At 47.0% G+C, this 27937-nt stretch overlaps 1 protein-coding gene across 1 annotated transcript; it reads right to left on the bottom strand.

Moving 5' to 3' along the window:
• Positions 1–403: 403 nt before the first annotated feature.
• LOC142564802 (carboxypeptidase inhibitor SmCI-like) lies at positions 404–27869 on the bottom strand. The gene is made up of 5 exons (XM_075675967.1): positions 27711–27869; positions 16757–16912; positions 9703–9867; positions 8586–8821; positions 404–594 (listed from the first exon to the last, which is right to left on the bottom strand). Exons 1-4 carry the CDS (start codon positions 27781–27783, stop codon positions 8592–8594), a joined length of 624 nt encoding a protein of 207 aa, XP_075532082.1. The 5' UTR covers positions 27784–27869; the 3' UTR covers positions 404–594; positions 8586–8591.
• Positions 27870–27937: the final 68 nt, after the last annotated feature.

Consider the following 27937-nt stretch of genomic DNA (forward strand, 5'->3'; position numbering starts at 1 on the left):
TGCTGTTAATATCATAATTTTTTCGAAGAACGTGGACGCTAAACCAAATAACGCAACTTCGCATTGTTGTGGAGTACATTCTTCCCTACAGCGGGCCGTCTCGCCCCTTTTGTTTCTCGTGCTCTGTGCCAATCTTCACTGCACACAACTGCGCTCACGTTGTCGTGGTTGTGGTGCTGTAGCCAACACAGTACATTCTTCCTTTTTTTTTTCTAATGTCAACGCGCATTCAATCATCACGACTTCGTTTTGCTCTGGGAACGAGGGAACAAATGCGCTTAGGAGTTTTGCAATGGCCGGAGAAGGAGGGAACACAAAGAAGAGAGAAATGCCAACACATTTATTGCTTTGTGTGATGTTTGGTGAATCAGAAAGCAATGAACATCAAAGCAAAGATAGACGGTTATAATTTCAGAGGCAATTTTTTATTTATTCGAGTGTGCGAATTCTTCTAGCTTTCAGCTTGGAGGATAGCGGAAGATTTCACCACCAGTGTTCCACGTGTGGTTCTTGCGCCTGATATGCCGCTGTTAGAATTTATAACTCGATTATTAAACCGGCCTCATGTTTGTCTTGCCTCTTATTTCTGTGTCCCTATAGAAAGGCAATGAAAATTATCAAAAATCATATGGACATGCGAGAACAAGGAGGTTAAAGATATTCCTAAATACAGTTAAAAAGAAGAAAAAAAATAATTTAAGCTTGACCATAGTGTTTGGAATGCTGATCGTTCAAGCAAATGTGTTGATAAATTTGGAGTTTTCTGAAAACTTGTGCACATCTGAATAGTGGTACCAATATTAGGACAAAATACATTGTATAGAAGCTTCACAGTTCCCTATATGTAAAACACTTCACAGGCCAGTAGCAATTATGTATCGGGCTTGTTAGCCTGCTTATCATTAACCAGCGATCAACATTTGAATGTGACGCGTCAGAAAGAAAAGAAAGATTAATCTTTTATAAAGTAGTCATTGCCATGCGCTTATTCGTGGGGGTTTTAAAACTTGTTGCAAAGTACGTCATCTCTTGCGCCTTAGGAAGCTCTTCATACCATTAACTACAGCCATGGTATTAATGGCGACCAAGCAATTCCGCGAGCTGTATCTACATAGGTTATTTATGGCAAATAATTATCACAGACGGCTCGGTGCTTACGCAATATATCTGCAGTCATAGGTGGTTCGTATACCAGGTGCTTCGTTCTATGCAGAACACTTTTTTGAAAAGAAACGGTCATATCTAGTAGACCCCTGCTGTTATTACTGATAGGTCATGTGACTAGGCGGACATTAGCATCAACGAACATGTCAACGCTGATTTCGCCATTCAACTAAACTATGGAAAATATTTTTTACTTACTTGCTTTTGGCCACATGTAGTTGCTAGTGAAACTGTTAAGTGGTTAAGCGCTTTCTACAAAGGCGAACCAGAAAGTCTTTTCTATTATTGAGAAAGACTATTTTCTACTAGTCAAGATAAGGTACATACAAGTCATTACAAATATACGTACTATTCTAAGTACATTACTCTATTTTATCACATAGTTCCCGCACCGGTTCAGACATTCGTCCCGTCGCAGTACAAAATTTGAGAGGCTGCTCTGGTAGAATTCGTCCGGCTGACTGTGGAACCACCACTGGATTGCTGTCTTGGCCTCATCGTTGCACGTGAATCGCTGTCCTGCCAGAAACTTCTCTAAGAACCGAAAACGTGGAAATCATTAGGGACGAGGTCCGGACTGTATGGTGGGTGGTCCGAACTCCCCTAGTGAAATGACCGCAGCTCGTCGTCAGTTCTGACTGCCACATGTGGCCTCGCATTGTCGTGGAGGAGACGCGCGTTGTCCACATCGAGAATCCCTCGGCGTTTTCACCTGATGGAAGCCAGCAGACGTGGCAGTGTTGAACAATAACTGTTGGCATTGATGGTTGCACCATGTGGCATGCAATCCAGCAGGAGCGGTCCTCGGCGATCCCAGGAAACCGTTAACATCGCTCTCCCAAGAGGTGGCACTGAACGGATTTTTTTTTTGTCACAGGAAAATTCGGATGCCTCCGCAACATGCTCGGCTGCTTCGATTCATTCATGTTTCATTGCCAGTAACAATGCGGTTCAGGAAACTTTCACCCTCCTCGGCATACCGTTGCAGATGATTGAATGGAGTTATCATTCACCTGCCTTTTATGATGTCATCCAACTGCTTAGGCACCCACTGACATGGAACCTTCCGGTACCCGAAGTACCCGTGAACGATGTCGTCAACACTCCCATACGAAATGCCAAGCTCCCGGGAGCTGTCCTTGAAGTGCACACGCCGATCCGCTTCCATCATTACATTTACGCGGGAAATGTCGTCTATGAGCGACGCACGCGGCTTCCCCGAACGCTGATTGTCATGGGAGCCTTAACAGCCCTTTTGCGAACTCACAACACCACCACCTCACACTTCTCAAAACGAGACACCTTCCCCCGTATGTGGACTGCATTTCCCTGTGGATTCAGATGGGCGTTCGTCTCTTGCTCCTGAAAGATGAGTCACACTTCGTTGCTTGTACGCCATCGACGTGTGTAGCTCAACCGCCATATTCAACAACTGACAGCAGCGCCGTGCCGTGGAGCTACCGGCAGGTAAGGCCGGGCTGGTCCAAGAAAGGTCCACTGCTGTAAATGGATATTTTGACTTCGAATTCACAGCCGTAATTTGGCTAAAAATAGGAGCAAAGACTTTCTTATTCGCCCTCGTATTTAGCAGATATCCTAAGACTAATACTACTTTCTAGTGTGCGACCTTAAAATGTACTGCGTAACACATTGGCGTTCCAGTTAAATGTTTCCCAAGAACAGGTGCTTAATCGTTTGGGTTGATCTTTAGTGAAGCGTAAAGGCATTGAAAAATATTCTCCTGAGGCATACCTGGGAAGGTCTCAGCCTTACGATTTCACCTGAGTAGATAGCTTAATTTGCTACTCTTCGGCTTCAATTCCACATTTAAAGCATATGCCTAAATTGGCTGAAAAAGAACCTAGGTAAGGACATTTTAGCGTGTATACAACTGTATAAAATTGTACAGCTTCCTGTATACGACTGCTTCTGTACTAATTAACATATTAATAAATTTGAATTGTTTCGTTGATTGATTAATATCGCAAATATCGTCGCCATTTTTCTTGCTGCATATGTAAGCTATAGACACGTAGATTATCTGAAAATCAAGAAAGATGGCAGGTGCCTAGATATGACACTTCTTATTAAAAGAAAGCGTTTTGCAGGAGTAATAAAGAAAGAAACATCGGGTATATTTCATAGTTCTTAATGTGCAATTAAGCTTTCTTGGCAACACTGGTATTTACTTGTGCAATTTTGAACGACATCGATATACACTAGCAACTCGCATGAACAAAATGGAGAGGGGCCCGCATACACTTAGTCATATACATTAGTTCTATTAGATTACATCGTTGACAGCAAAAAAGTTATACAAAACATTAAGCGACAGGAAGGCAGTGGCGTGAATTAGAGAGAAAAGGGCTGTAGTCGACATTCCATCCGACATATAGACGCAGAACCGGAGTTGGGTGTGTATTGCTAGGGCAGATAACCACCGGTCTATTAGAGTTACAATATGAGTACCAAGGGAAGAGAAGAGCATTCGAACAGGACCGAGAATAATATGGTGGGATGAAATTAGAAATTTGCAAGCTTGACACAGGTCAACAGGCGCAAGACAGGGGGCATTAGGAAATCTCTGGGAGAGGCCGTCGTCCTACAGTAAACGTGAATATACGGATGATTATGATCTGCTCATTTCGTTATAACAATGGTCTTCCGGTCATTGGTCGCCAGAAAAGGAAGGGTTGGGTAACTACCTGCTATGCCGATTCAAACGCCCGCTGCGCACAACTGAAGGACTGCGAAAAGTTGTTTCAGCTGATTTAGCAACCACGCAATACTGTGGTCACGCTGACCGCGTCGCGCGATATTGGCTGCATATTGTTGGCCAAACAACAATATTATAGCGACAACGAGGCTGTTGTAAGTAACCGGCAGGACAGCTAAAGCGTTCGATGTATAGCTAAAATAGCATGCTTTCCGTATTGTATACGTGATAAGCGTATGAAATTTATGTGCAGTTCTCTGAGTTCAGGGAGCATTGCATGTAAAAACGCCTAAAAATGCGGAGCGAGTTATTTGAATATGCAGACGTGTTAGTAATATTATAGTATGCCTTCCAACCAAGCTAAACGGGCTAGAAGAAGAGCGCGCAAGAAAGTATTTGATGCTACGTTAAAACATGGTAGGCTTTGGCCAGAAGACCACGAAGCTCGCTGTTTTGTGGCTAACACCGACGTTTTCCTTCGTGTTATTGCTTTGGCTTAGAATATGGAGCTTCCTAGAACTGGCACGTATTTTATGATTTGTTTGCTCATGTTTGTATGCTTGCGCACATGGTGTTACGTTTCGCCTACGACGCGCGGTAAAGCCGGCGAGGATGCAACAGACGCCAGGGCTTCGTTCAAAGCGGCAGACATTTTGGCCCGTTCGGCGCCGCCGCTACGCCTCCCTGCCAAGCGCGTCCAGGCATGTTCCGATGCCACGTGTCTTCATGTGCGGGTGTGAGTGTATGTGCATATTGGTGCCCACGCTTGTCGAAGCGCGGCAGCCGGGGAGAGGAGCTCCCAACAACTGTGAAGCGAGGGGGTCTGACAGGCGCCGACACGACGTGTGAGCCACCTTCTCCTCCCCATTGTGCCCGAACGGCGCCGGCACGACGGCTGCGCCACCTTATCCCATTGTACCCGAGCGGCACAGTCACGTGCTCGTCTATAGAGGGGTTCCTTCTTGCCCTCAACTGCGAGAGTATAAAAGCAGCTGCCCCCGGACGCCAAAGGGGGCTCCGATTTCTTCTGTTGAGTAAAGTGCACTCCCGTCTCTCTACTTCGGTCAACCTGACCGCCAACTCTTTGCGATGTTAGAATAAACAAGTTGTTTTGTTGTTACCAGCCGACTCATGCTTTGCCGGGACCTTCGGATGCTTCCAGTTGTACCTCAGGCCGCCAGGCCAACGCTACCCTTGGGGCTTGCGACCCAGGTGCAACAACGGGCGTCAGCGCCGAGTTCCCAACAACTCGCGCCAGCGGCGCGATCACAACAATGGCAAAGGTAGCTACTGAAGACGTGACAGTGAGCCACTAGATAGATGTTACGTGGGGTTGGGTGTCGAAAGTTTGGCGACCCGCTGGTTCGAGAAAATTCCGAGAGAAGTCGACGACACCTTCGAGCAGGGCAGCACACTTGAAACACCCAACATTATAAAAAAATTGTAATGAGAGCAGAGAATCGTTTGAATGAGCTGACCTTTATTGCTTAACTCTTTAATGAATAAAAATTCGCAGTTTTCAATAAAGGGAATAAAGTCGCGGCAATGTCTTGAATAACAGAGACTAACTTTGAAGTTAAAGCACTTTTGTGATTGGGTCATATGCGACATATTAAGTTTAAAATCGCCGCCCACGTGCCCCAACCTGGTGGGCATCAACATGGATAGTATAGGCGCTCCTGTGTATCCGATGACTGATAAGACGCCATTATGTCTGTTTGCAAAGTGAGATGTATGGACGAATATGAAGGGTGCAGAGACTCTGAGTAATGTTTTTGAGTCATGCTGAGGAAGCAGTCTAATATGCAACAGGGTACAAAGCTGCGATCTTTTCTAGACGCTTTCGTCTGAACTGGTATTTAGAAGTATCAGGCATCCAAACATTGATATGCGTCCTCGACTGCGAAAAAGAAGTGAAAATATCATTTGATAGGTCGCTCTGCTTTTGTTGTTCAACCTTTCAGAGAACTTTAGGGCTCAAAATAATATGCTAGTACAGGTAAGGATGGCATTTTCTTACGGTGGGGACGTCATATATTTTGACAGCCTTCGCCGAAGGCTAGCTAACATACAATTATAAAGATGGTTCGCACAACCTATGGATAATCATAAACAATTTCTACTTGAGAAACGCTACAAGTACACGAATATACCCACGGTAAAACTAAGTCGCTTGAAATTGGTGTCCAAACTGATGCGTTATTTACGAATTTTTTTCAAAAGCTTTTGGCACAGTAGTTTACACCAAACTCTGGCATAAACGGCATCTTAAAGAAACCCTACATTGTAAACTGGTTTCGCTGCTTTCTCTCAACATTATCGGTATGCACTCTTCAACTGCAGCAAATCTTTGGTTGTAAATGTGTCCTCTGGCATCCCACTGGGCTCCGTGCTCAGCTCACTCAATTTTCTGTTCTACATAAATGATCTACCTTCTAACATCCCTTCAAATATCCGCTCATGTGCCGATTATTGCGTCATCCATCATCACGCCATTAAATCTCGCGCTGACAATATCGCCCTTACCACTTGTTCTGAAAGCCTTTGTAACTGGTGCCATCAGTAGCGGATGGCCATCAACTTCAGTGAAACTGTTCCTTTGTCATATTAAAGATGTCAATCAATTTCCGATTTCATGTACAATTTCAACAGCCGCTGCTTATGCAAAATTTATTAGTATAGATATTTGAGAGTTGTCTTTTCGCACGATATGTCTTCGCATATCAATCTAACGTGCACTAAAGTACTTCAACAACTTGGTTGTCTACAGTGCACGCTACGTTCTGCCACAGCACACACCAAGCCCTTAATATACAAAGCTCTTATTCGTCCAATTTAAGAATGTGCCTCAGTAATCTGGAATCTTCATAAAAAATCACCGAAGATTACGATACTCCCTAATGGGAAATTTGAGCGCAGCAGAATGCATGTTTTCATTTTGCCTTAGATTGGCTGGCGTGGGTAGTCTCGGACGGCACGTCGCAAACGGAGCGAAGTGTGGCGCGACTGCCCCGCTAATCGGGAGACTGCGAGAGGAAGCGCGCATGTGACACGTTGGCGCGGTTCACAGAAGCCGTCGCAGACAACCTCCGCTCATGCAGCGCTTTGTTTCCATACAGACGACGCGAGCTACTCTGGCGCCATCTCGTAGCCGTCGTTGCCGCAAAGCCCCTCGTGCGCGGCACTGCGCCTTCCTCCTCACGCTTTCGCCATACCCTCCTCCTCTGCGTTCCTCATCGCGCTCTATTCACTCTCGCCGCTTCTTTCATCCTCCCGCTGAGCTCCGTGTTCGCTCCCATCTTTCGCTGCGCTCGTTTGCTCGATTAAGAAGTATGGGGCCAACGCCGACGCTCGCCGCAGGAACGTGTGCCTAAGAGCCGAGCTCTAAAAGTAAGATAAACATTACAATCAGTACAAAAAAAGAACAGTTGGATATATCTGTCGCTGTTATGACAGTAATTTCTCACCTACTTCTAGCCTTTCGGACTCGTATCTAACCACATTCCCAGAAATGTCATCACTCACATGATTGAAAATTTTGCTCAATTTTGTAAAATCGTCACGATGTACTTCACTTGAATATATTACCTTTACGGCACATCCAAGAACTAGACAGTACCATAATCTTAATATTATGTCATATGCTTCTCGTAAAAACATATTTAAGTATAGTTTTTACCCCGTACCTTTCAGTGGGGGAGTGCTTTGCGTGTAAGTGTATTTCTAGCAACCATTGAGCGCTTCTAATACTATGTACAATTTATTGTTTCATTATTTTGTAACCCACGCCTGCTGTAGATCAAATTCGGCTGCAGTATTTACCCATAAATATATTCACCGATGGTTACGATACTCCCTAATGCTAAATTTGAGCGCAACTGCATACGTGTTTTCATTTCGCAATATATTGGCTGGCGTGCACAATCTCTCTTGCGAACGGAGCGAAGTGTGGCGCCACTGCCTCGCTAATCGTCACTCTTGTGCGCGACTCCCAGCAGCCGCCGCAGACAGACCTTCGCTCATGCAGCGCTTTGTTTCCATGCAGACGAAGCGCGCTGTTCTTGCGCCATCTGGTAGCCTTCGTCCCCGCAAAGCCCGTCGTGCGCGACACCGTGCCCACCTCCTCCGCCTTCCATTTCATGGTTCCGCTTTACCCTCCTCCTGCGCTTTCCTTCTCGCGCTCTCTTTGCTATCCCCGTCTTTCATCCGCGCTCCGCGTTCGCTATTTCATCCCTTTGCTTTGCTCGTTCGCACGGTTTCGACGCCGAGGGAGGACGCCAACGCTTGCCCCAGGAACGGGCGCCTTAGAGCTGCGCTCTAATATAAATATATAGTAAACTTCATAGTCACCGCAGCCGATTAAAGCTTAAAATTAAACTGTGAGGATGGTTAGTCTTAGCTTTTTTTAGTATTATTCGAAACGTTTCCGAAAAATAAATGCGCATACGATTACGATGAGACGCACTACCAGTACTGTTCTTAACTGGTTTAGTGGGAAATTGATTAACACTAACACATCAATTTGGACGGCAAATTTATTGTGGAATGACATTGAATGAATTGATCATTCATCGGACAGAAATGTAACTCATTTGCATCGACAGGCACTTTCCACGCAAGAGCTTTTCGCCGTTCTATCTAACCGCAGTGCTGTTGGCGCAGTGGATGGCGTATAAATCACCTTCTGAGAACATTGATGGCTTACCTTTTTCTAGAACTTGCCCGCATTTTCGGCGAGGTACTTTCTCGTACAGCGGTCAAGGCAGGAATAATAAGTGGGGAAGTTGTTCTCCGTTCCTCCGCAGCCTCTATACCAAAAGAGCTGGCACGTCTTGGTGTTGGAATCGTACAAGAAGCGGAACGAGCCGTATCTTTTCTTGCAGTAGTATCCTTCGCTGGGCAACACAGTGCATGGGTTGACGTTCGGTCCCGTCGGCTGATCTGTTGGAAGGAAAAATGGTTGGAACCGCATCAGGCGCCCTTTCTCTTACTTCACGCCAGATTTGTGCACTCCACGCGAACGTTCGTTGCTCGCGATTAGTGGACGCACCATTCCCTGCCACCATGAAGGTGTGTCGTCGATATGTGTAAGCTAATTACGCGCTGTGGTGGGTACGGGCTGATCGTGTTGGTGGTCGGTGAGCGTGGAGCGTCGGCAGGAAGCCAACATGTCTGGACAATTTTGAATTCCTGGAGAGGACGAAACGTCTCCGCACCGAACACTCGCTATTATTAGAAGACATGTATTTTTCGTAACGTATATTTTTGACAACCCTTGTCGCTATGTGAGTTTAATATTCATAGTGATTTGTGAGATGGCCAATATTCGCTCACTTGCTATATGCCGGGTTGTATACGCGTTGCATGCGTTTAGGAGAATGCTTTACAAACAACGTGATGACTTGAGGTATATGTCGCAAAAAATTATTGAAATGAACCTGATAAAAAACGACGTGTTCACGTTTCACGTCACGGCCTTGTTCAGTGGTGCCTAAGCATCCGCCACCACGACATAAATAAATAAATAAATAAATAAATAAATAAATAAATAAATAAATAAATAAATAAATTCACTTTGCTTAAAGAAGGGTTGTGCTCTAGAGCTCCTGACCTTCCACACCAAAGTGTAGTGGTCAATTTTTTGTCTTTGTATGCTTCACATTACTTCGTTGGCGCATTTATGCCCATGTTCACCTGCGCCCATGTATAATTATACGAAATACTCACTAACAGATGCTTACCAGGATAAAATTTATCCATTACGGGAAGAGGTATTTGACCAACGTTACTCAATTAGAAAAAAAAAGATATATATTACTTACATCTCATGCACGTCTCTTTGCACTCACGCATTGTGGGAAAATTGTTTCCATAGTATGAGCAGTCCAATTTTTCGTGACACTTCTTAGTTTTTGGGTTGTAATAGTACACAGGATAAGAACCAAACGTGCATTGGGAAATAGGGCTGATCATTTTGCACACTTCCTCTGAAATGTTTCAGACAAATAATAAAATATTCACCATGTTAATCAATCAGGCTTGCAAAAAGGTTTTAATTTTTTCTTGAAATTCAAAATTTAATAAGGCACGACAGCTGACGCACTTAAAAGGAGTGAGAACGGCGAGAATACCTTAGTAGACCTACCGTCCCACAAGCCTTCCTCAATAAAAAAACCTTCAGTTCCCATTTTAGCGTTAGGCTATCAAATGATAGCTTTGTGTTTTATTGGGTGCTGTTGTGCGCTTGAGGTATTAAGGTGATTTTCAAATTTTTTGCTGTTCTTTAATGTAGGTTAAGGTTAGGGAAGAATGGCTGAGGATGTGACGATTAAGTGACCAAATAAACTACATTATTTTTCGGATAAATGTCTTTGGTTTTTATCCTAGGTTTGTCTAGTTCCACTTGTTTTCGAGTGTAATGTAAGCGTAAACCGAAAATCTTGTGGTGCTCTTTTTTTAAAGGGACAATAAAAAGAAAAATGATTTCTTCTACATCAGTAAATTACTTTTCTGCAACACTAAAAACACCACTCTTACCACGGTAAGACACTTGGTAAGCCAGAAAAAGCGCAAAAACGAAAGACGGGTGGCGACGCCTCCTTGAAGTTCCCGCACCTGGTCGCTGTGACGTCCTGGATTTTGATGGCATCTTCTAGGGCTTACTTAATTATATAGCGGTACAAATTGACTATATTGTGTTCCATAGGAAGGAAATATTAAACATGGCAACTTTCGGGAACCTTTACTAAGCTAACGCGGCCCAAATGCGAAAACATACTTTGGAATCGCTGACGTCACACTGACGTGCCGGCGTCGGGGATGTGGCGCGAAATTCAAATACTTATACTTCGACCTTCATTTTCTCACCTGATAATCAAACTATCATTTTGAAGTGACTGCCTCCAGGGTTCTCAAACAATGCTTTATTAGTCTCAACTGATTTATTGTTTGGCATTAGTGTCCCTTAAACCTTAAATTCAATCACCCTATGCTAAACCTTTCTTATGAAGTCTAATTTCATTTATCATAGTGTCGTTATTTAGGATTGCAAAGCTCAGAACAGCACAAGTGCTGTATTCGCAGGTAGTAAAGCAGACAACCGTTTCAATGTGAAATCATTATATGCCCCATGACCCCAAATTATGGCGTTCTAGTTGGCGGCGTGACGGAAAGGTGGTACCAAAAATGGCGAACAGAAAAGTTCAAAAGCACATAAAAAGTACTCGAAGTGACGTCAAATTTCTCAGTGTGGTTCCTGCAAACAAAGGAATTTCAGGTAAATTTTGGCCTGGGTGAGAGTTGAACCCAGGCCTCCGGAAAGCGAGCCGAGCACGCTTCGCCGACATCACGATGGCTCCGCGGTTCCGGTTGGCTAGATGTGCGTGTAGTGCGTGCGTCATTGCGGACCTCACGTAGCAACCATCCGGCTGACTAAACGTGTGGCCTAGAGCGTGCAACGGGGAGGAAATGGCGACACGTCTTGAGTGTATAAAATAAGTGTATGAAAGAGAAATTATGCGTGGCTCTGCTACGGCAAACTCCAGAGACCAGCGGAGGTGGGGCAAAGCCTGTAAAGTATTTCCAAACCGCACACTTAACCTAATTTTGCTGGGCTTCCCCCAGCTACGTTGGTCTCTGGTGCTTGCGCTAGCAGAACCACGCATATTTATTTCTTTCCACTGCGAGAAACAGGACCGCCGAAGCGAGCGCGCGGGTTCTTATGGGAGAGCAATGACGTCACACCACCTGTGTCACGACCGCGCCGCTCCTTCTCTCCGCTAGGCTCCACCCACCCTCGCCGCGTCGCTATGCTGCGCGATGCTATCTTTAGACTCTGCTTTCACTCTCTCTCAGATCCCTCTCCCCTAGGTCGGCGAAATTGTGGACGTCAAGAGAAACACAGCGAGGTTCTAACAGCTCCAATGTAAAAAATCATTAGTGTCCAATTGAGTGCCGCTGAGCGGTCCTTCGAGTACTGAACTCCTCGCGGACAAGCGAGCGCGTTGAGACGCTTTGCGCGTTTTCATTCGGCTTTACCGAGGCGCAGTTACAACGCAGGCGAGAGCTTGTACGGACAGAGAACGCACAGTAAAACAACGTTTAATCAAAGCGACTATAATGCCTTCGCATTCCCTACATGCAAGCAGTTACAAGTATTTATGCCAAATTTTTTACTTGTTTCCTTTATTTTTTTAAAAAAGGGGGTACGGGGTGTCTACAGGGCTTTATGCCAATCGAAGGGATTGTGAACCAATTTTTCACACGAAAGTGGTTTTCTTCTAAAGAAGAGAATACTAACTTTAAAGGGACTTTTACGCTATAATGAAATCTCTGATGCGCAATGCTTTGAAGAGCGCATTGTGACCTAGATTTAGGCAAATTGGATGTGTTGGTGGAAAAATTAAATGTACAACAAGATCAAAGATATTTCCCTGGGGGAGTTTGCGCACTCAATGCTAGGTTATCAGCTCTACTAGATTCCGGGGCCACGTCGTATCGGATGAAGTAACGCCGTAGCACGGTGTGAATCGAGTGCAAAGTCGCTTTCTGTATGATAGAGGCTCACCACCACAAGTTTAGCATTGAATAAAAGGGAAAGCGGTATGTACAACATAGTTTCATTCCTCGCCTATATATAGTTTGGTGTTCATGTGATAGATTTTTTTACCCAGAGTTGGCATAGTTTTTCACAGACACTTGGTATTATGGAAGGGAATAAATTTCACACATGCATAGAAATAGAAAATAAAAGGATATAATTTCTGTTCGGTGATATGATAGTGAAATCAAAGAAAACGAGAAAGAATGATATGTGACATTGTCATAACACGTGAGCAGGAAAGAAACACATAACGCATATTAGAATTCGATGACATTATTAGAATCAAAAAGAAAAAGAATGCATGTGATATTGGGGAATAGAAGTGTAATGGCATAATTTGAAGCATGTAATATGCAGAATGTTTCAGGAATCGTGTTCGTAATTGCTTAAGTAGAGAGAAGAGTAGAAATGTAGGCGATTTTTATGTGAATGTTTTTTCCATCACAAGACGCGTTCACTTGGCCCAAGTTAGTATCATAGGCAAGCAATTACAAAATAAGTTGACTAATTACCTTTTTAACCGAAACAGTAAGGCGTTTGAGGGTAATCGGATACTTGAAGCCAGTACCCAGAAGAGTTCGCAATGGTTTCAATGCCGGCAAAACCTTTAAGCTGCTAATTTCTGCCGAGTAATAAATTTCAGCTAATTCAAGCCAGAGCAGGTCCGAGCAGGCGCCTCAGACTGATGTATTTTTAACCATGTCACTTTCGTGCGATCACGAGCGAGCGTCTTAACTTTGATCATAACCTAGTTGCGTTATTCGCGTCGTGGTCACTCGACAGTGGGGAGGAAGCAATCAGTTAACTTACGGGAGCGTTTTCTGGCCATGACACTCACGCTGTGCAGCTCTACAACGCTTCTTATGCAGAGCGGTTGTTGTTGAAAGTTCTTAATCACTTTTCCCCCTTGACACAGTTGCGGTATTCGCTTCGGAAACGGTTGAACGTGAACAGAAAAAGAAGTGAGTGCCGATGGGGGAGTCTTTATAAGCTGTATCGTGTGAGCTGTCGCTTTGAACAGTACGTCCGTGACGGATACGCCTGGGGCCAGTGGATGGAGTCTCAGGGCAATGCGAGGATTCGCTTGGCGATTGTCGTTACTCGTTGGCGGTCACAGTTGGCACAGTACCACTTCGGTGCTGTGCCACTACTGCGCGCACCCCCGAAAGTGATGTATAGTGCTCAGGCCCGAAGGGAATTTGGTTGTCGTTCAGGTGGGACCAAAGCAAGTGCCCATTCTCTGGTGCCACAGTACAGCGGGCAATTTCAGTTTCGAGGCCCGCCTGCTCGTTGCTGGGCCTGCAGGTAGCCGCGTGTAAATGTTCACGGTCAATTGGGTCGTCATTCCTGCGCGAACGCTGCTCGACGAAGGGTGTAAGAACGGGTCCAGTATTTACCGGCCGGAGAAGAACCTGTTGCCAGCCTGTAGAAGCTTGGGAGGAATGAAAAAGAAAAATTCTACGGGGCTGGATGTAGGGGGGAGGAAGAAGCGTCGTTACGTTTGCCTTGAGCTAATGCTTTGGTGGGATTGTAACACCAACTCTATAGTTCTCTTTCTTCAGGTGCATGGGTCTATATCTGCTTACGTTGTTTTGACTACATGGATAGCGCTCCGTCCCGTGTCCGCGTCCCCTGTGGTGTGCTCCTGAAAACTGCGTCCTTGGCCACAAAGACTACGCACGTGGTCTTGCAATTGTTGAACCGCAACGGCAGTTGTGCGAAGTGTCTTTGCAGACACGAAATGCATTTTTAGGAGTCCGTAAGCGACGCGAAGCAATGCTCGGCATCTCTCGACAATTTGTGACCAGCGGACTCGCCGTGTCTGGCAAAGTCTAGGATTGCGTAGAGTTCCGTCGTGGAGCAGAGAACGACGTGTCTCGCGAGGCGGAGTTTACTTCTTCGCTCGCTGCTTTCACATTTGTCCACACCATGGTGGATATTGGCTGTTTCTCAAGTCCTCCCAGACATGCATGCACATAAACTAAAGGGCACCTGCCTTACAGGTCCCTGCCGCGCGCACTTGCTGAGCATGTTCCTCGAGGCGCTTGATGTGGGTCTATTTCCTTCACGACTAAGCATGTATCATGTTCTCAGGTAGTTGCGTGGAGTGTGCAATCCGCGCGTGCTCCCACAGGTAAAATAGGCGTGGAAGCGCAGGTAGGTACGTCTGTCATACTTAATTTTAGTTCGGGTGGCTTTTCCTGCGTTTGTAGACTTCAGGCGTGTCGGCTGCGTTCATTCGGGCCCTAAGATCAGCTCAGCGATTTCCACCAAAGCAGAACAGCTTTAGAGTGCAGGGGGTGGTGTGTAATTTCGCAGTCTTGTTATTACTTACCTGGTCTCGTTGTTGAGGTGGTCCATGGCACGTAGCTGTGTTCAAATGATCAGGGGAAAAGGGGCGTCACACAGTATACAACAATGTAAGAAATTGTAACGAAAGTGTCTCATTTTTTTCATTTGACGACCCTCACACATTTGGCGATCCTGTGGAGGAATGGGGTGGCCTACTTGGGTACCTTTATCTTTTCGTCGAACCACTTTGTGAATAATCATCGCTCATTCAAGAAGATTCCGAGTATGCGGACGACCTGCTTCCTGAGAATAGGTGTCTGATCAAGGCATGGATGCTGACTTTATCTCCGTCCTTTGACGTTCACCTTCATCCACCAGGGATAACCACAAACCCGTTCTTTTCCTGGTGCTAATGTGACCATTATCTTGCTCATGAAGCTCTCGATGTAAATAAGGTGAACAATTGGGCTAGTTGGGGAAGTTTCATGGTAGCTACAGCGCGCCTGATGCAGACAAACGTAATTGAAGGGGACACAATACGGCGCTGATTGTGCCCCTTCTATTCCTTTTGTTCTCGTCTGTCGCGTTGCAGCTGCCATGAAACTATTGACGTCATCTAATGCCGTCTGCAGTGCCTCTTCTTGCTCTCCTAGGTAACCTCGTGCAGTCCAGAGTGTCACATTGTCTGCGTAAATTCCCTGCTCAATACCAGCAATTTTTTTAGGTTTGCTGAAAGAGCTGCGAAGACGAAATTGAGTAGTGCGGGGATTACGGCTCCCTGTGGGACTCTAACCCGGTTGTGTGGTTAGGAGCTCAGCTGTCTACGTACTTGATCTTGAAATATTCAGTTCTGAAGGAATGTAGCAGTCAGATTACGCATACATATTGCCTGTGATGCCTATATATGTTGTACAGCTTGCCGTATGGAGGTATGGGGAAGGCTGCTGAAAGCTTCTGTAGCATCTACCCTAAGGACTACGTGAGGAAACGAGGACGACGTGTCTAGAACGTTCTTGTTTAAGCGCCGCATAAGGCCTTGAATAGAAGACCAGGCAAGAATTTGTTCTTTGTATAAGGCGGAAGGCAATTTCCCTTTACAAAAGGATAGAAAGTTGGGCGAGTTGGTACGGTAACATGATCTTGGATTGTAGCGTGTCCGTGTCAGTTCGCGCCACAATCCAAAATTTCCCTTTAACCTCCATATTATTCTTGCATGTCCCATGCTCTCCGAAAGCATGCCCAGGCACGACGTAAGAAAAACTGGTCTAAAGCTACAAAGACTGGTCGTCGGCGGCTTGTTCTATTTGGATCTAATGAAGCATTTGGATAGGTACAGGTATATAATGGAGCGTTTGCAAGGTATTGGGTGCATTTTAGCAGTGGTAATACGCAAGCCTATAGACTTCCTGAGAGTGTGAGAATTTTCTTTTACAGCTTCACTGTTTTTGATATAGCAGTTGCTCAGTTTGGCATACACTTGCGAAGGCATTTTTCGTTTATGTTCTGTGAGAGAAATTAACTGGAATTTATTACTGCGCCCACGTTAGCCCCTCCAGTTATTGCCGGTATGAAAGCCACTATGAAATTGTCCGCCGATGGGCTCACGGCTCGACTTATGTTCGATCGCCTGGCCCTTTCAGGGAATGCAATATTTACCCTAATTTTATAATTACTAGCTTGTATATACTAGTCATATTAATACGTAGGTCATTGTGGTAAATGTAGTCCAGGGAAGATCACCCAAATCTCTCAGCTTTGATAAATTAAAGACGTCTAGATCGCATTTCAGGAAACGCCATGTATGCGCTTTCAATGTGGAAATGAGAAAGGCGACTACTGCGAAATTTGGCGCTATGAGTGACGCGTTAGCTTAGACGACTCGTCCAATAAAGAGTCTGCTTGCTGCTGCCCGCAGGTTATTTGTGTGACCTTGAGACGTGGGGCGCTAGAGTGCAATGAATAAAAGAAACAGCAGTACTTACTGGAGCGGCAGGATCCGTCACATTCTTGTTTAGTACGAAAAGGGGCCCACGGGTTGCAAGTTGATACACACTGTTTATAAAAGGGATTATACTGCCAAAACGATTGATAGCAGTACCCTTCTGGCAATATGAGCGTGCTTGTGAGACATTTTTGATCTGTAGAGAAACAAGGAGAAACAAAGCCCAAGAAGGTCATAACGAAGCCTGAAATCAGGTATGCACTTGAGCACATTGAATCCATAAGTGATACGTACGTACTCAATCACTGGTCAGTACATAGAGCCTTTTTTTCTTCGCTATGTCAGTTTGTGATTTCTGAAAACTTCCGGTGGCACTATTTTGGCTTTCAAGTTTGAACAACAGAACAGAAATATCTTATTATGCGTTAAGCTATATGGCAACTTATGCAGAACTTTTCCTATCGGCATCTGCGCTAGAGAACAATCGAGGGTTGGAAGCAAAACCGAAGGGACGCGATAAACTGGCATACGCAACTAGCTCCAACAAAAGATCTGCTGCGCGATTGACATTCGCCGTGAGTTACACTTCCGACCACTTGTGACGAGTGTTAGAGAGGTCTTGCAATCGGGATCACAAGCCTGAACATTCGGGAGCTTGAGCTCAGCGACGCTCTCTGTGTTACACTCAGACGAGCGATGAAGCGGAGGTCGTTCTTGTTTGAAATGACGTGTCACTTTCTAAGTACACATAGCGACCAGCATCGGTGGCGCTTGGGTGACAAAAACCCAGTCGCGCCAGCTGCATGATGAAAGTTGTCTATAGGAATATGTTGATGGTCTGTAATGTTAGAATAGAATAGAATTTATTGACAGGAAAGACGGAGAGGTCGACCTGAGCTAGTACGCTTTAGTCTGCTACTTTGCACTGCGGAAGAGTGAAGGGGAGTGAAAGTACAGGGATGGATGAGGATGATAAGAGAAGTGGTGAGTGCTTATGTATATGAGACAGTTGACTTGCTAGAGCCGCTTGTCGAGTTTGGTGTCCTGCAGAAACTTTAACAACACTTTAGTGGCACGCTTTGAACTTGCAGTGTCAGGCCATGGGCCGAGGTCTGCAATGTTAATAAACAAGTCACCTACGGCCAGCCCGCGTACTTGGCCTATCGGAGTGGTAGTCATTCATGAAGCCTCGTATTAACTGCTGAGCGAAACTTCTGCCAGCTAGAGCGTCCTCCTTATTTGCGAGGGATTGCAACTGGCGAATCTCTTCGTTATCCAGTATATTTAACGCGCTGTTCGAGAGGACGATACCAGAAGCCTTTTGATCTTCTGCTTGCAAAAAAAAAGTGCGGCCATTCTTACAAGCTGTGTGGCCCTTGAAGTTTTCTCCAAAACTTACTAAAGGGCACTCTGGCGCCGCCCATATTGAGCTATCGTGGGGCTGACTGGCGGCACATCAATGCTCGTTCGTGCTTAAGGCGTTGTTTGATTGCGCTTTATCTTTCGGCATTTTCAAGCGACCTGTTTTTCTGAACATGGCAAGACAGAAGATCGCGGCGCACGTGCGTAACCATTGCGCATCGCTGCAGGTATAATGCAATGCGTTCTCGAAAGAAATCACTTTGCGAAGACACAGAGCCACTTTAAGGCGGAAAGATGAAGCCAACGCAAGTCCATGTAGCCCCCATCATTTCCATGCTGGTCGAACTCCCATACTTGCCACTCTTGTGGACACCAGTGCCAGAGTAACATCTAGTAAGTACTGTACGAAGCTCTACGCGTGACACATGCAACATCGACGAGACGCTCGCATGTATTAGCTGTGTCTGCCCGCGATATAGTGGTCAGATACAAGTGATGGGCAAAGTACTGGACCAGTTGGACAATCGTCCGCTATCAGAACTAAAAGCTTTAGGCCAATGCTCAGAAAGAACATCCGCGTTGAAGGCGTTACTCGCCTTATTAAGGTTCCTGTGGTCTACGGGGCTTCACGAGAGACTCTAAGAATGCCGCCCCCTACCGCACTGTAGTGTACGCGCTTTGTTCGTGCTTGTATCTCTTTCCATCTCCCCCTTTCACTCTATTTCTCTTTTTATCCCCCTTAACCCTTGCCCCCGCGCAGGGTAGCCAACCGGAACTGCCTCTGGTTAAACTCCCTGCCTTTGTCTGCATTATCTTGTGTGCATATAACTATATGCATAATATATATATATATATATATATATATATATATATATATAACTGTATATATATATATATATATATATATATATATATATATATATATATATATATATATATATATATATATGCACACAGTTACATTTCGCTCCTCGCTGAACAACACATTGCAATGTGGTGAACGCGGTTGAAACCATGCATCGAGGACGTCAAAGTGGGGTGACGTGGTTGTGGCGGGTTTCTCTCGCATTTACAGCCAAGTAGTCCCTGACATTTTGAATTGATTCTCGCAATAAAGGAAGGTATTTATGAGTCATGGGGTGACACAGTGAACGTTATCGCTAATTTTAAGAATAGCGCATCATTCTATAGCTGCCGCTAACTTTGCTTCAGTAGTCATCAGTTTAGGGGAAGCGGTGTTTTACGCACTTATCGGAACAAGTGATGATGCCAATGGGGCGTGATGGTGTCGTTTTTATGCAGTAAAGAAGGTTTGCTAACATATATTGTGTCGCTCGGTATGAGAGCGTGGCACTACTTAATACGCGTTATTGGTATCGCAATACGGCATTAGGTATCTGTGATTCTAGCCTGAAGCTGCGGGCTCAAGAACAGAAAATGTTCGATTCGAAATGAATCACGTGTTTTTCTGCAGTAACTACGCGGTCTCTTCGCTTACAGTGAACCTGCCACAGGTGTTTCAGCGACCTTGCTAGCTCGAGGCACGAATAGACTGATGGTGCATTGTCTGCGGATTTTTCATAGCAGCATTTGTTCGACAAAAATACAAAGGAACATCCATGAGCGCTTGCGTGTGCACAGCAGACGCAGCCGAGTATTGTACTTGTTTTCGTCAACCCGAATGTCGCATGCATGGCGCGATGCCCAACTCGATGTCCTCTTTTTGAGGAGTCTTAATGTAGAATTCGCGGAATTGACCTAAAATCAGAATGCTTATAGTTGCCCGCAATTTCGCGACATCCTGTGCAGCCTGAGATTGCTTGTGTTCGTAGAAGTAGGTTTTGGTTGGAGCGAAGAGGCTTTGATGCGTGCTTAAATGGCAGGTGGAATAATGTTACGGTGGACTGCTCCCTCGCTCGTTCTCTCGGTGGTCAGGATTTCGGCACTAACACAAAGGCATTAATTCAAAGGGGGCGCGGTCGTCGACAAACGCCAACCATAGCTCTTTGAAACGCACATGTTGTCGCACGAAGGCTGAAGGTTCTAAAAATAGTGGGGGGTGGGGCATCCCTCTTGCCACACCGCCCTCTCCGCCGCCTCTGTGGGCAAAGGAATCCGTAGTGGGAGGGAAGGACAACGTTAACCTTCCACGCTGGCGCTCGCACTGCTTAAGAAAACACACACGTGCGACGAATTGGCTTGGCGGTATAGTCACATATACTACGGCGACAGATGCACTGGTTAACGACTCTGTTTTTCTCCGAAATACGCAATGAAACAACAAATGCTACCTAAAAAGCGTCAACGCAAGAAATATGAGCCTGCAAGCGCATTGTTCTTATACATGTGGGCCAACACTGTTTTTCTACGTGACAGTTTTGGCTCCCCAATCCATGAAACCGAGGTCGCTGACGCTTTAAACACTGAATACTGTTCTGCTTTTACTAATTATTACCCTGAAATTCTTCCCGTATTGCCACCTTCTACTTATCCATCTATGATGAACATTAGTTTTAATGTGAACGCAATTATAAAAATAATCGATTCCTCAAAAAATTTGTCCTCGTATGGAACTGACGGCGTTAACTACAAGGAATTAAAAAGCACTAAGCACACCAGAAGTCTTTTTCTAACGCTAATATTTCAACAGTCTCGCACAACGAGATCAGACGCCACTGACTGAAAAATTGGTAAAGTAGCTGCCATCTTTAAAAATGGCGACCGTACAAATTCTAGCAAATACCGTCCAATTTCCATCACCAGTGTTTTCTCTAAAGTGATGGAACACGTTATGCATTCACCCATTGCCACTTTCCTGTCATCTGTCAATTTCTTGCATCCTAACCAGCACGGATTTTGCAAAGCACATTCTTGCGACACTCAACTTGCTCTGTTCCTACACAATTTGCGTTCAAATTTCGATCGCAACACCCTCACTGACGCTCTCTTTCTAGATTTCGAAAAAAAGCTTTTGATGACGTGTCGCATATTTTTCTTTTGCATAAACACTCGCATCTTAATCTTCACCCACACATATTTAATTGGATCTGTGAATTTTTAACCGATCGCCTTCAGTTTGTTTCCGTTAACTCGATCTGCTCAATCCTATCTCCTGTACTATCTGGTGTCGACAAGGTTCTGTCCTTGGGCCTATCCTCTTTCTCATATATATTAAAGACCATCCACGTAACTTATCATCCAACATACGCCTTTCCGCGGACGATTGCGTTTTATACCGACAAATAACAAATTGTTTAGACTGCTCCGGTCTTCAGAAAGACCTCCTCCAAATCCAGGCATGGTGCAGCAAATGGTGCATGTACCTCAATGGCAGCAAGTGCTCTCACGTGTGCTGTCATCGACGTCGTAATTATGTAGCACCTACCTTTTCCCTTAGCAGCTGCACTTTAACACAGTGTGAAACATTTAAATACCTAGGAGTGCATATATCGAGTGAATTATCTTGGGACCCACCATATCAATCAGTTAACTGTTCCTGCAGGCGATTACTAGGTTATCTACGCCGTAACTTACCTTCAGCATCTCCCTCAGTCAAACTACTTCCATACAAAAGCTTAATTCGAAATAAACTAGAATATGCTCTTGCTATTTATGACAGCCGTCAGGTTAATCTGATTAACAGCATAGAATTGGTTCATAACCGAGGTGCCAGATTCATTCTTTCAGACTACTCCTATAATACAAGTCTGTCAGCCTTAACATCCAGGTTGTGTCTTCCCTCGCTCATCTACCGCCGCAAAAGTGTTCGTTTCTTTAATTTTTTTAGGTTCTTTGATTCACAGCCCACAGGTAGCCAAATTATTATTACAGCACATTGTTTCTTCCGCCACACGCATCCTAATGCTGTGTATCTACCCTGGGACCATTCCACTATGCATCAACGTTATTTTTTTCTACACACAGCCCGTGAACGGAATACGCTTCCTTCTGACAACGCCCTCATCACTGACGTTTCTGGTTTAAAAGCTGCCATCGAACACCCCCCATCTTTGAATTCACACAACCTAATCTGACACGCCGTTTTTATTTCGATATGTGCCCACCCTTCATGTAATGTCTTGTGCAGGGACCTTTGAGCTATAATAAATAAATAAATGAATAAATAACACAGACACAAATAAATACTGAAGCGAGTGCGTTTCCAGAAACGCTTTGCTTCTCGCCTACATTGACAGTCATTGTCCTTGGCTTTCGCAGAATTATTTGTTACGCGCCGAAATGCGCGTGGTTGAATTTTCGCCCACCGGTGCAGCGAAAGTATTCGATAAACTTACGCGTACCCAGTGATTCAAGTTGTCTACCAGTCTGGGCCACTGGGTAGGTGCCCGTGGTCGTGATGCCACCGTGGTCAATCTACCGTTGTCGTTGCAGCTTTGTGATTGGACCTCGTCACGCCGTCGTCCTCACGTTTTCTGCAATGACCCAGGGGCTCAAGTTGTCTAATAGCTTGAAGTTTTAGGGCCATGTGGAAAAATAGAAGTTAGGGACGTTTATCTGAAATGCGTCTTGTTGTCTACCCTGCACTAGGACATGGGAAAAGAAGAATATAAAGATGAGATAGAGAGCGGAGTGGTACATGCTCCTAGTCGTTGCCTCCGTGCTCGCTGCTTCCTCATCTGACTCTCCCTTGCCGTTGTCGTCAAGCCATCGCCGTCATACAGGCTTCGTCATGCAGTCTTCGTCATCCATTGTCCTCACACCGTTGTCATGGCATGGTCGTTATTCTACTTTAGTCGTCCGACTCTCGTTATGTCATCTTCGTCACGCCATCGTCGTCACACAGTTGTAGTCATAAAATTGTCCTGCCGCCGTCATCGCTGTCATCTCGCCGTCGTTTTATCATCGTTTTCCCTTCAGTAACATCATCCCACTGTCGTCTTTCCGCATTCGTCGTGCCTTAACGAAGACGAAGGCACTGCTTCGTCTTCTTTCCGTCGTAGTTATGCAGTTACAATTCAATCGTGAGCATGCCGCCGTTGTCATGCTATCATCGTCATTGTATCGTCGACAGGTAATTGCTATCATGCTTCTATTGTCATATTGTCATCGTAATGCCGTCGAGGTCATGCATTCGCCGTCAATCCACATTCGTCATCCCACTCTCTACATGCCGCCATCGAATGGCTGTCGCCGTCATACCGGATTCGTAATACAGCCTTCACAACGCCATTTTCATATCGTCGTGGAGATTTCATTCTCGTCATACCATGGTCATGCCGCTGTCATCATTCCGTTGCCGTCATAAAGACGTGGACATGTATTTGTTGTTTTGCCGTAGTCGTGATGCCGTGTTGGTCCTGCCATCGTCATCGTAGCTTTGCCCTCCATTGTCATACCGTCATCGTCAAGTTATCATGGTCATACACTCGTCGTTATCCCATTGTCCTAATGTCTTAGTCGTCACGCTCTTGTCCTTATACCACAGTAATTATTTAAGAAACGCCATCTCATTGCCGTCATACCAAATTCAATATATCATCGGCGTAAATACTTCGTCATTTCATAGTCGTCACTGCGTTGGCTTCATACAGTCGTAAGCTGGGATACATAGCGCAAGAACGACAGAAGGACGAAGCAGGAACACGGGACGAGCTTGAACACGGGTCTTCCTTGTGTCATTCTTGCGCTGTGTATCCCAGCTTACGATTGAACTACCAACACGCCCAAACTTCGTCCCTGCACTCAAGCAGTGAAGCAACACACCATAGGTCTGAATTGAAGTTTATTTAAGATCTGTAGTTGTAATTCTTACAGTTATGTTGCTTCGGTATCGTCCGGCTTTGCTATGGCACTTTCCTGCAAAAGTCTCTCATAAGAATGGCGGCATGACTACAATTTATGATGCCAACGCAGTGACAACGATGGAATAACGCGGAAGAAATGGCGTCAATAGAACGACAAAGCCGGTATAACAACAACAGCATGGCAACGGCGGCATGAGGGTAATGTGGGAACGATGGCGGGACGACGATGGTGCGACGTAAACAGGATGACGAAGCTCGAATGATAATATGGTGTGACCGCGACGCCATCACGAGGGCGGTATGACAGCAGATGCATGCCGCGACTGTCTGGATACGAATAACGAGTGACTGATGGCGATTGATTAACGAAGCTGGTATGACGATGACGGCACGACGACAACAGTATGACGATGACTGCGTGAAATCAATGGCTCGTCCATGAAGGCATGGCAGAGTCGGATGAAGAAGTCAGGTTGAGGACTAAATAACGACCGCAAATCATCATGGTGACGGTATGACAACGACGGCATGACGACGACTGTATGGCGACGCCACAATGACGAGGATGAAATGACAATGGTGTGAGGACAATGTGATGACAGTGACTGTTGACGACAGTGGCGTGATGACGACGGCATGACGGAGCTGTAGGGATGACGATGGCAGGACCACAATGGTTGTATGACTACGAATGCATGAAAGCGGCTGTCTGAGAACGACGAAATGGAGAGGATGGCACGACAACCGCGGCATAACTGCAATTGAATTACTATAGCACGATCACGATGGAATGATAAAGAAGGATTGTCATGGATGAAGCGACGAAGCCGGTATGGCGATGACTACATGACGACAATGGGATGATGCTACTGAAGTGATGACGAAGCTGGAACGACAGTGTGACGACGATGGCATGACCAAAGTGGCTTGACGATAACTATGTTGACGACAATCGTGTGTGGGCGATGGCATGACGATTCTCGGATGACTAAGCTACAGTTATGACGACGGTATCTCAACGAATTAACGAGGGCGGCAACGCAAGGACGACGATGGCATGACAACGGTATGCGAACAGCAGATGATGACGAGTGTGGGACGACAATGGTGTGAGGACGACTAGCTGTATGACGACGATGGCATGACGGCAGTTGGATGACGAAGCTGTAGTGACGACGACCGAATGACCACAGCGACATCAGGACAATGGTGTCATAACAAATGCGCGTGACGACTGTATGACGAGGACGACGTGACCACGAAGGTATGACTAGAGTCAGATTACAAAGCTGGAGGGACGATGATGCAACGGCCACGACGGCATCACGACTTAGTGGCCCATGTTTCTACCCCATCAACGTAGAAGGACCGACCGACCGACCGACCGACCGACCGACCGACCGACCGACCGACCGACCGACCGACCGACCGACCGACCGACCGACCGACCGACCGACCGACCGACCGACCGACCGACCGACCGACCGACCGACCGACCGACCGACCGACCGACCGACCGACCGACCGACCGACCGACCGACCGACCGACCGACCGACCGACCGACCGACCGACCGACCGACCGACCGACCGACCGACCGACCGACCGACCGACCGACCGACCGACCGACCGACCGACCGACCGACCGACCGACCGACCGACCGACCGACCGACCGACCGACCGACCGACCGACCGACCGACCGACCGACCGACCGACCGACCGACCGACCGACCGACCGACCGACCGACCGACCGACCGACCGACCGACCGACCGACCGACCGACCGACCGACCGACCGACCGACCGACCGACCGACCGACCGACCGACCGACCGACCGACCGACCGACCGACCGACCGACCGACCGACCGACCGACCGACCGACCGACCGACCGACCGACCGACCGACCGACCGACCGACCGACCGACCGACCGACCGACCGACCGACCGACCGACCGACCGACCGACCGACCGACCGACCGACCGACCGACCGACCGACCGACCGACCGACCGACCGACCGACCGACCGACCGACCGACCGACCGACCGACCGACCGACCGACCGACCGACCGACCGACCGACCGACCGACCGACCGACCGACCGACCGACCGACCGACCGACCGACCGACCGACCGACCGACCGACCGACCGACCGACCGACCGACCGACCGACCGACCGACCGACCGACCGACCGACCGACCGACCGACCGACCGACCGACCGACCGACCGACCGACCGACCGACCGACCGACCGACCGACCGACCGACCGACCGACCGACCGACCGACCGACCGACCGACCGACCGACCGACCGACCGACCGACCGACCGACCGACCGACCGACCGACCGACCGACCGACCGACCGACCGACCGACCGACCGACCGACCGACCGACCGACCGACCGACCGACCGACCGACCGACCGACCGACCGACCGACCGACCGACCGACCGACCGACCGACCGACCGACCGACCGACCGACCGACCGACCGACCGACCGACCGACCGACCGACCGACCGACCGACCGACCGACCGACCGACCGACCGACCGACCGACCGACCGACAGACAGACAGACAGACAGACAGACAGACAGACAGACAGACAGACAGACAGACAGACAGACAGACAGACAGACAGACAGACAGACAGACAGACAGGGAGAGATAGATAAATTGAGAGAGAAAGTCGTAGGGGAAAGGCAGGGAGGTTAACCAGGCGGAGCCCGATAGGCTACGCTGCACTGCCGTAGCGCGAAAGGGAATTAAAAGAGGAGAAGGAAGAAGGAACGTCACAGTCTCCACTGTTACGCACAGAAGCGTGCACCACTGAGTCAGTCACAGGGGGTCATATAAGCTCGTCCATTTCAAGAAACGCTCCAGCGCCTTTGTGGCCTTGCATATAGCAGACGCACGAGGCCACAGGCACAAGATAGATAAATTCAAGTGCCTGAAGTTGTCAAGGGTTGATAACTGCAATAAAAGGGTCAAGCGAGATAGAGAAGCCATAAGAGAAAGGCAGCGAAGTTAACCACGCTGAGCCCGCAGGCTACCGTGCACTTAGGAAGGTGGGAAGGGGATTGCAACTGGAGAAGGAAGAGAGAAGGTCACACTTTGCACAGGTGCACACCCAAGTAAGCAGTCATCGCTGCGTCAGTCATAAGCGATCAAACAGGCTAGTCCATTTCAAGGCACGCCTCGCGCTTTTGTGCTTTTGTACATAGCAGACGCACGTGGCCACGGCCCCAAGATCTTGTGGCAAAAGCCTGTCATCTGAGTGCCCTAAAGCTGTTCGAAGGGCAATTCTCTCATCTTCGTATGCTGGGCACTCACAAAGGAGATGTTTAATCGTTTCTTAAACACACATGTGCTGTAGTTGGCATCATCCGTGATTCCAGCTATAGAAGAGCCCCAAGTGAATGGATAGGTTTATGAACTGGTAACACGAGGAAGGCTCTTTAAATTGCGGCTGGAGGAAGAAATACGAAAATTTTTCAAGAACACCCCTAATGCGAGAAGTTGCTTGAAGGAACTTTCACTTATCAAGCAAGCTTGTAGGCCACGCCGAAGAAAATTACGTATTAACAGAAGCTGCAGACATTTCGCATGAAGAACGGCACCCGTAGGTGAGGACAACCTAGCATAACACGGTGACGCCGTTGTTGCTTTCTCATGGTTCCTGCGTAGCCGCACTAGCGCACTGCGAGTATGACAGCGTTCTTATTGCAGCCTAACGAGAGCTGGTCACTAGATTCTGACTGCAGTCAACTTAAGATGAGCGCGCACGTCTTACTATCAGCAAAGGTTAGGACAAGGTCTTGACGTAACTCCACAAGCCACGAAGGATCGCGAAACACCTACCTTCCGGCGAGTAGCTCGTAGCCGCGCAAGATCCGAAGAGAAAGGTAGACAATAAAATCACACCGGTTTTCATTGTGTCTTTTTCCCGCCTGACTGCGGCCTGGGCTTTTGGCGTTGCTCTACTTATAAGCGCCGTGCGCCTGCAGCTTCAGACAAAAGCAAGGAGGTTTCGAAATACAGGCACATAAAATCCCCTAGCGCACAGTCTCGGGTTTCAAAGACTAAAC

The sequence above is a fragment of the Dermacentor variabilis genome, chromosome 11, assembly GCF_050947875.1.
Source record: "Dermacentor variabilis isolate Ectoservices chromosome 11, ASM5094787v1, whole genome shotgun sequence".
Taxonomy (NCBI): Eukaryota; Metazoa; Arthropoda; class Arachnida; order Ixodida; family Ixodidae; genus Dermacentor; species Dermacentor variabilis.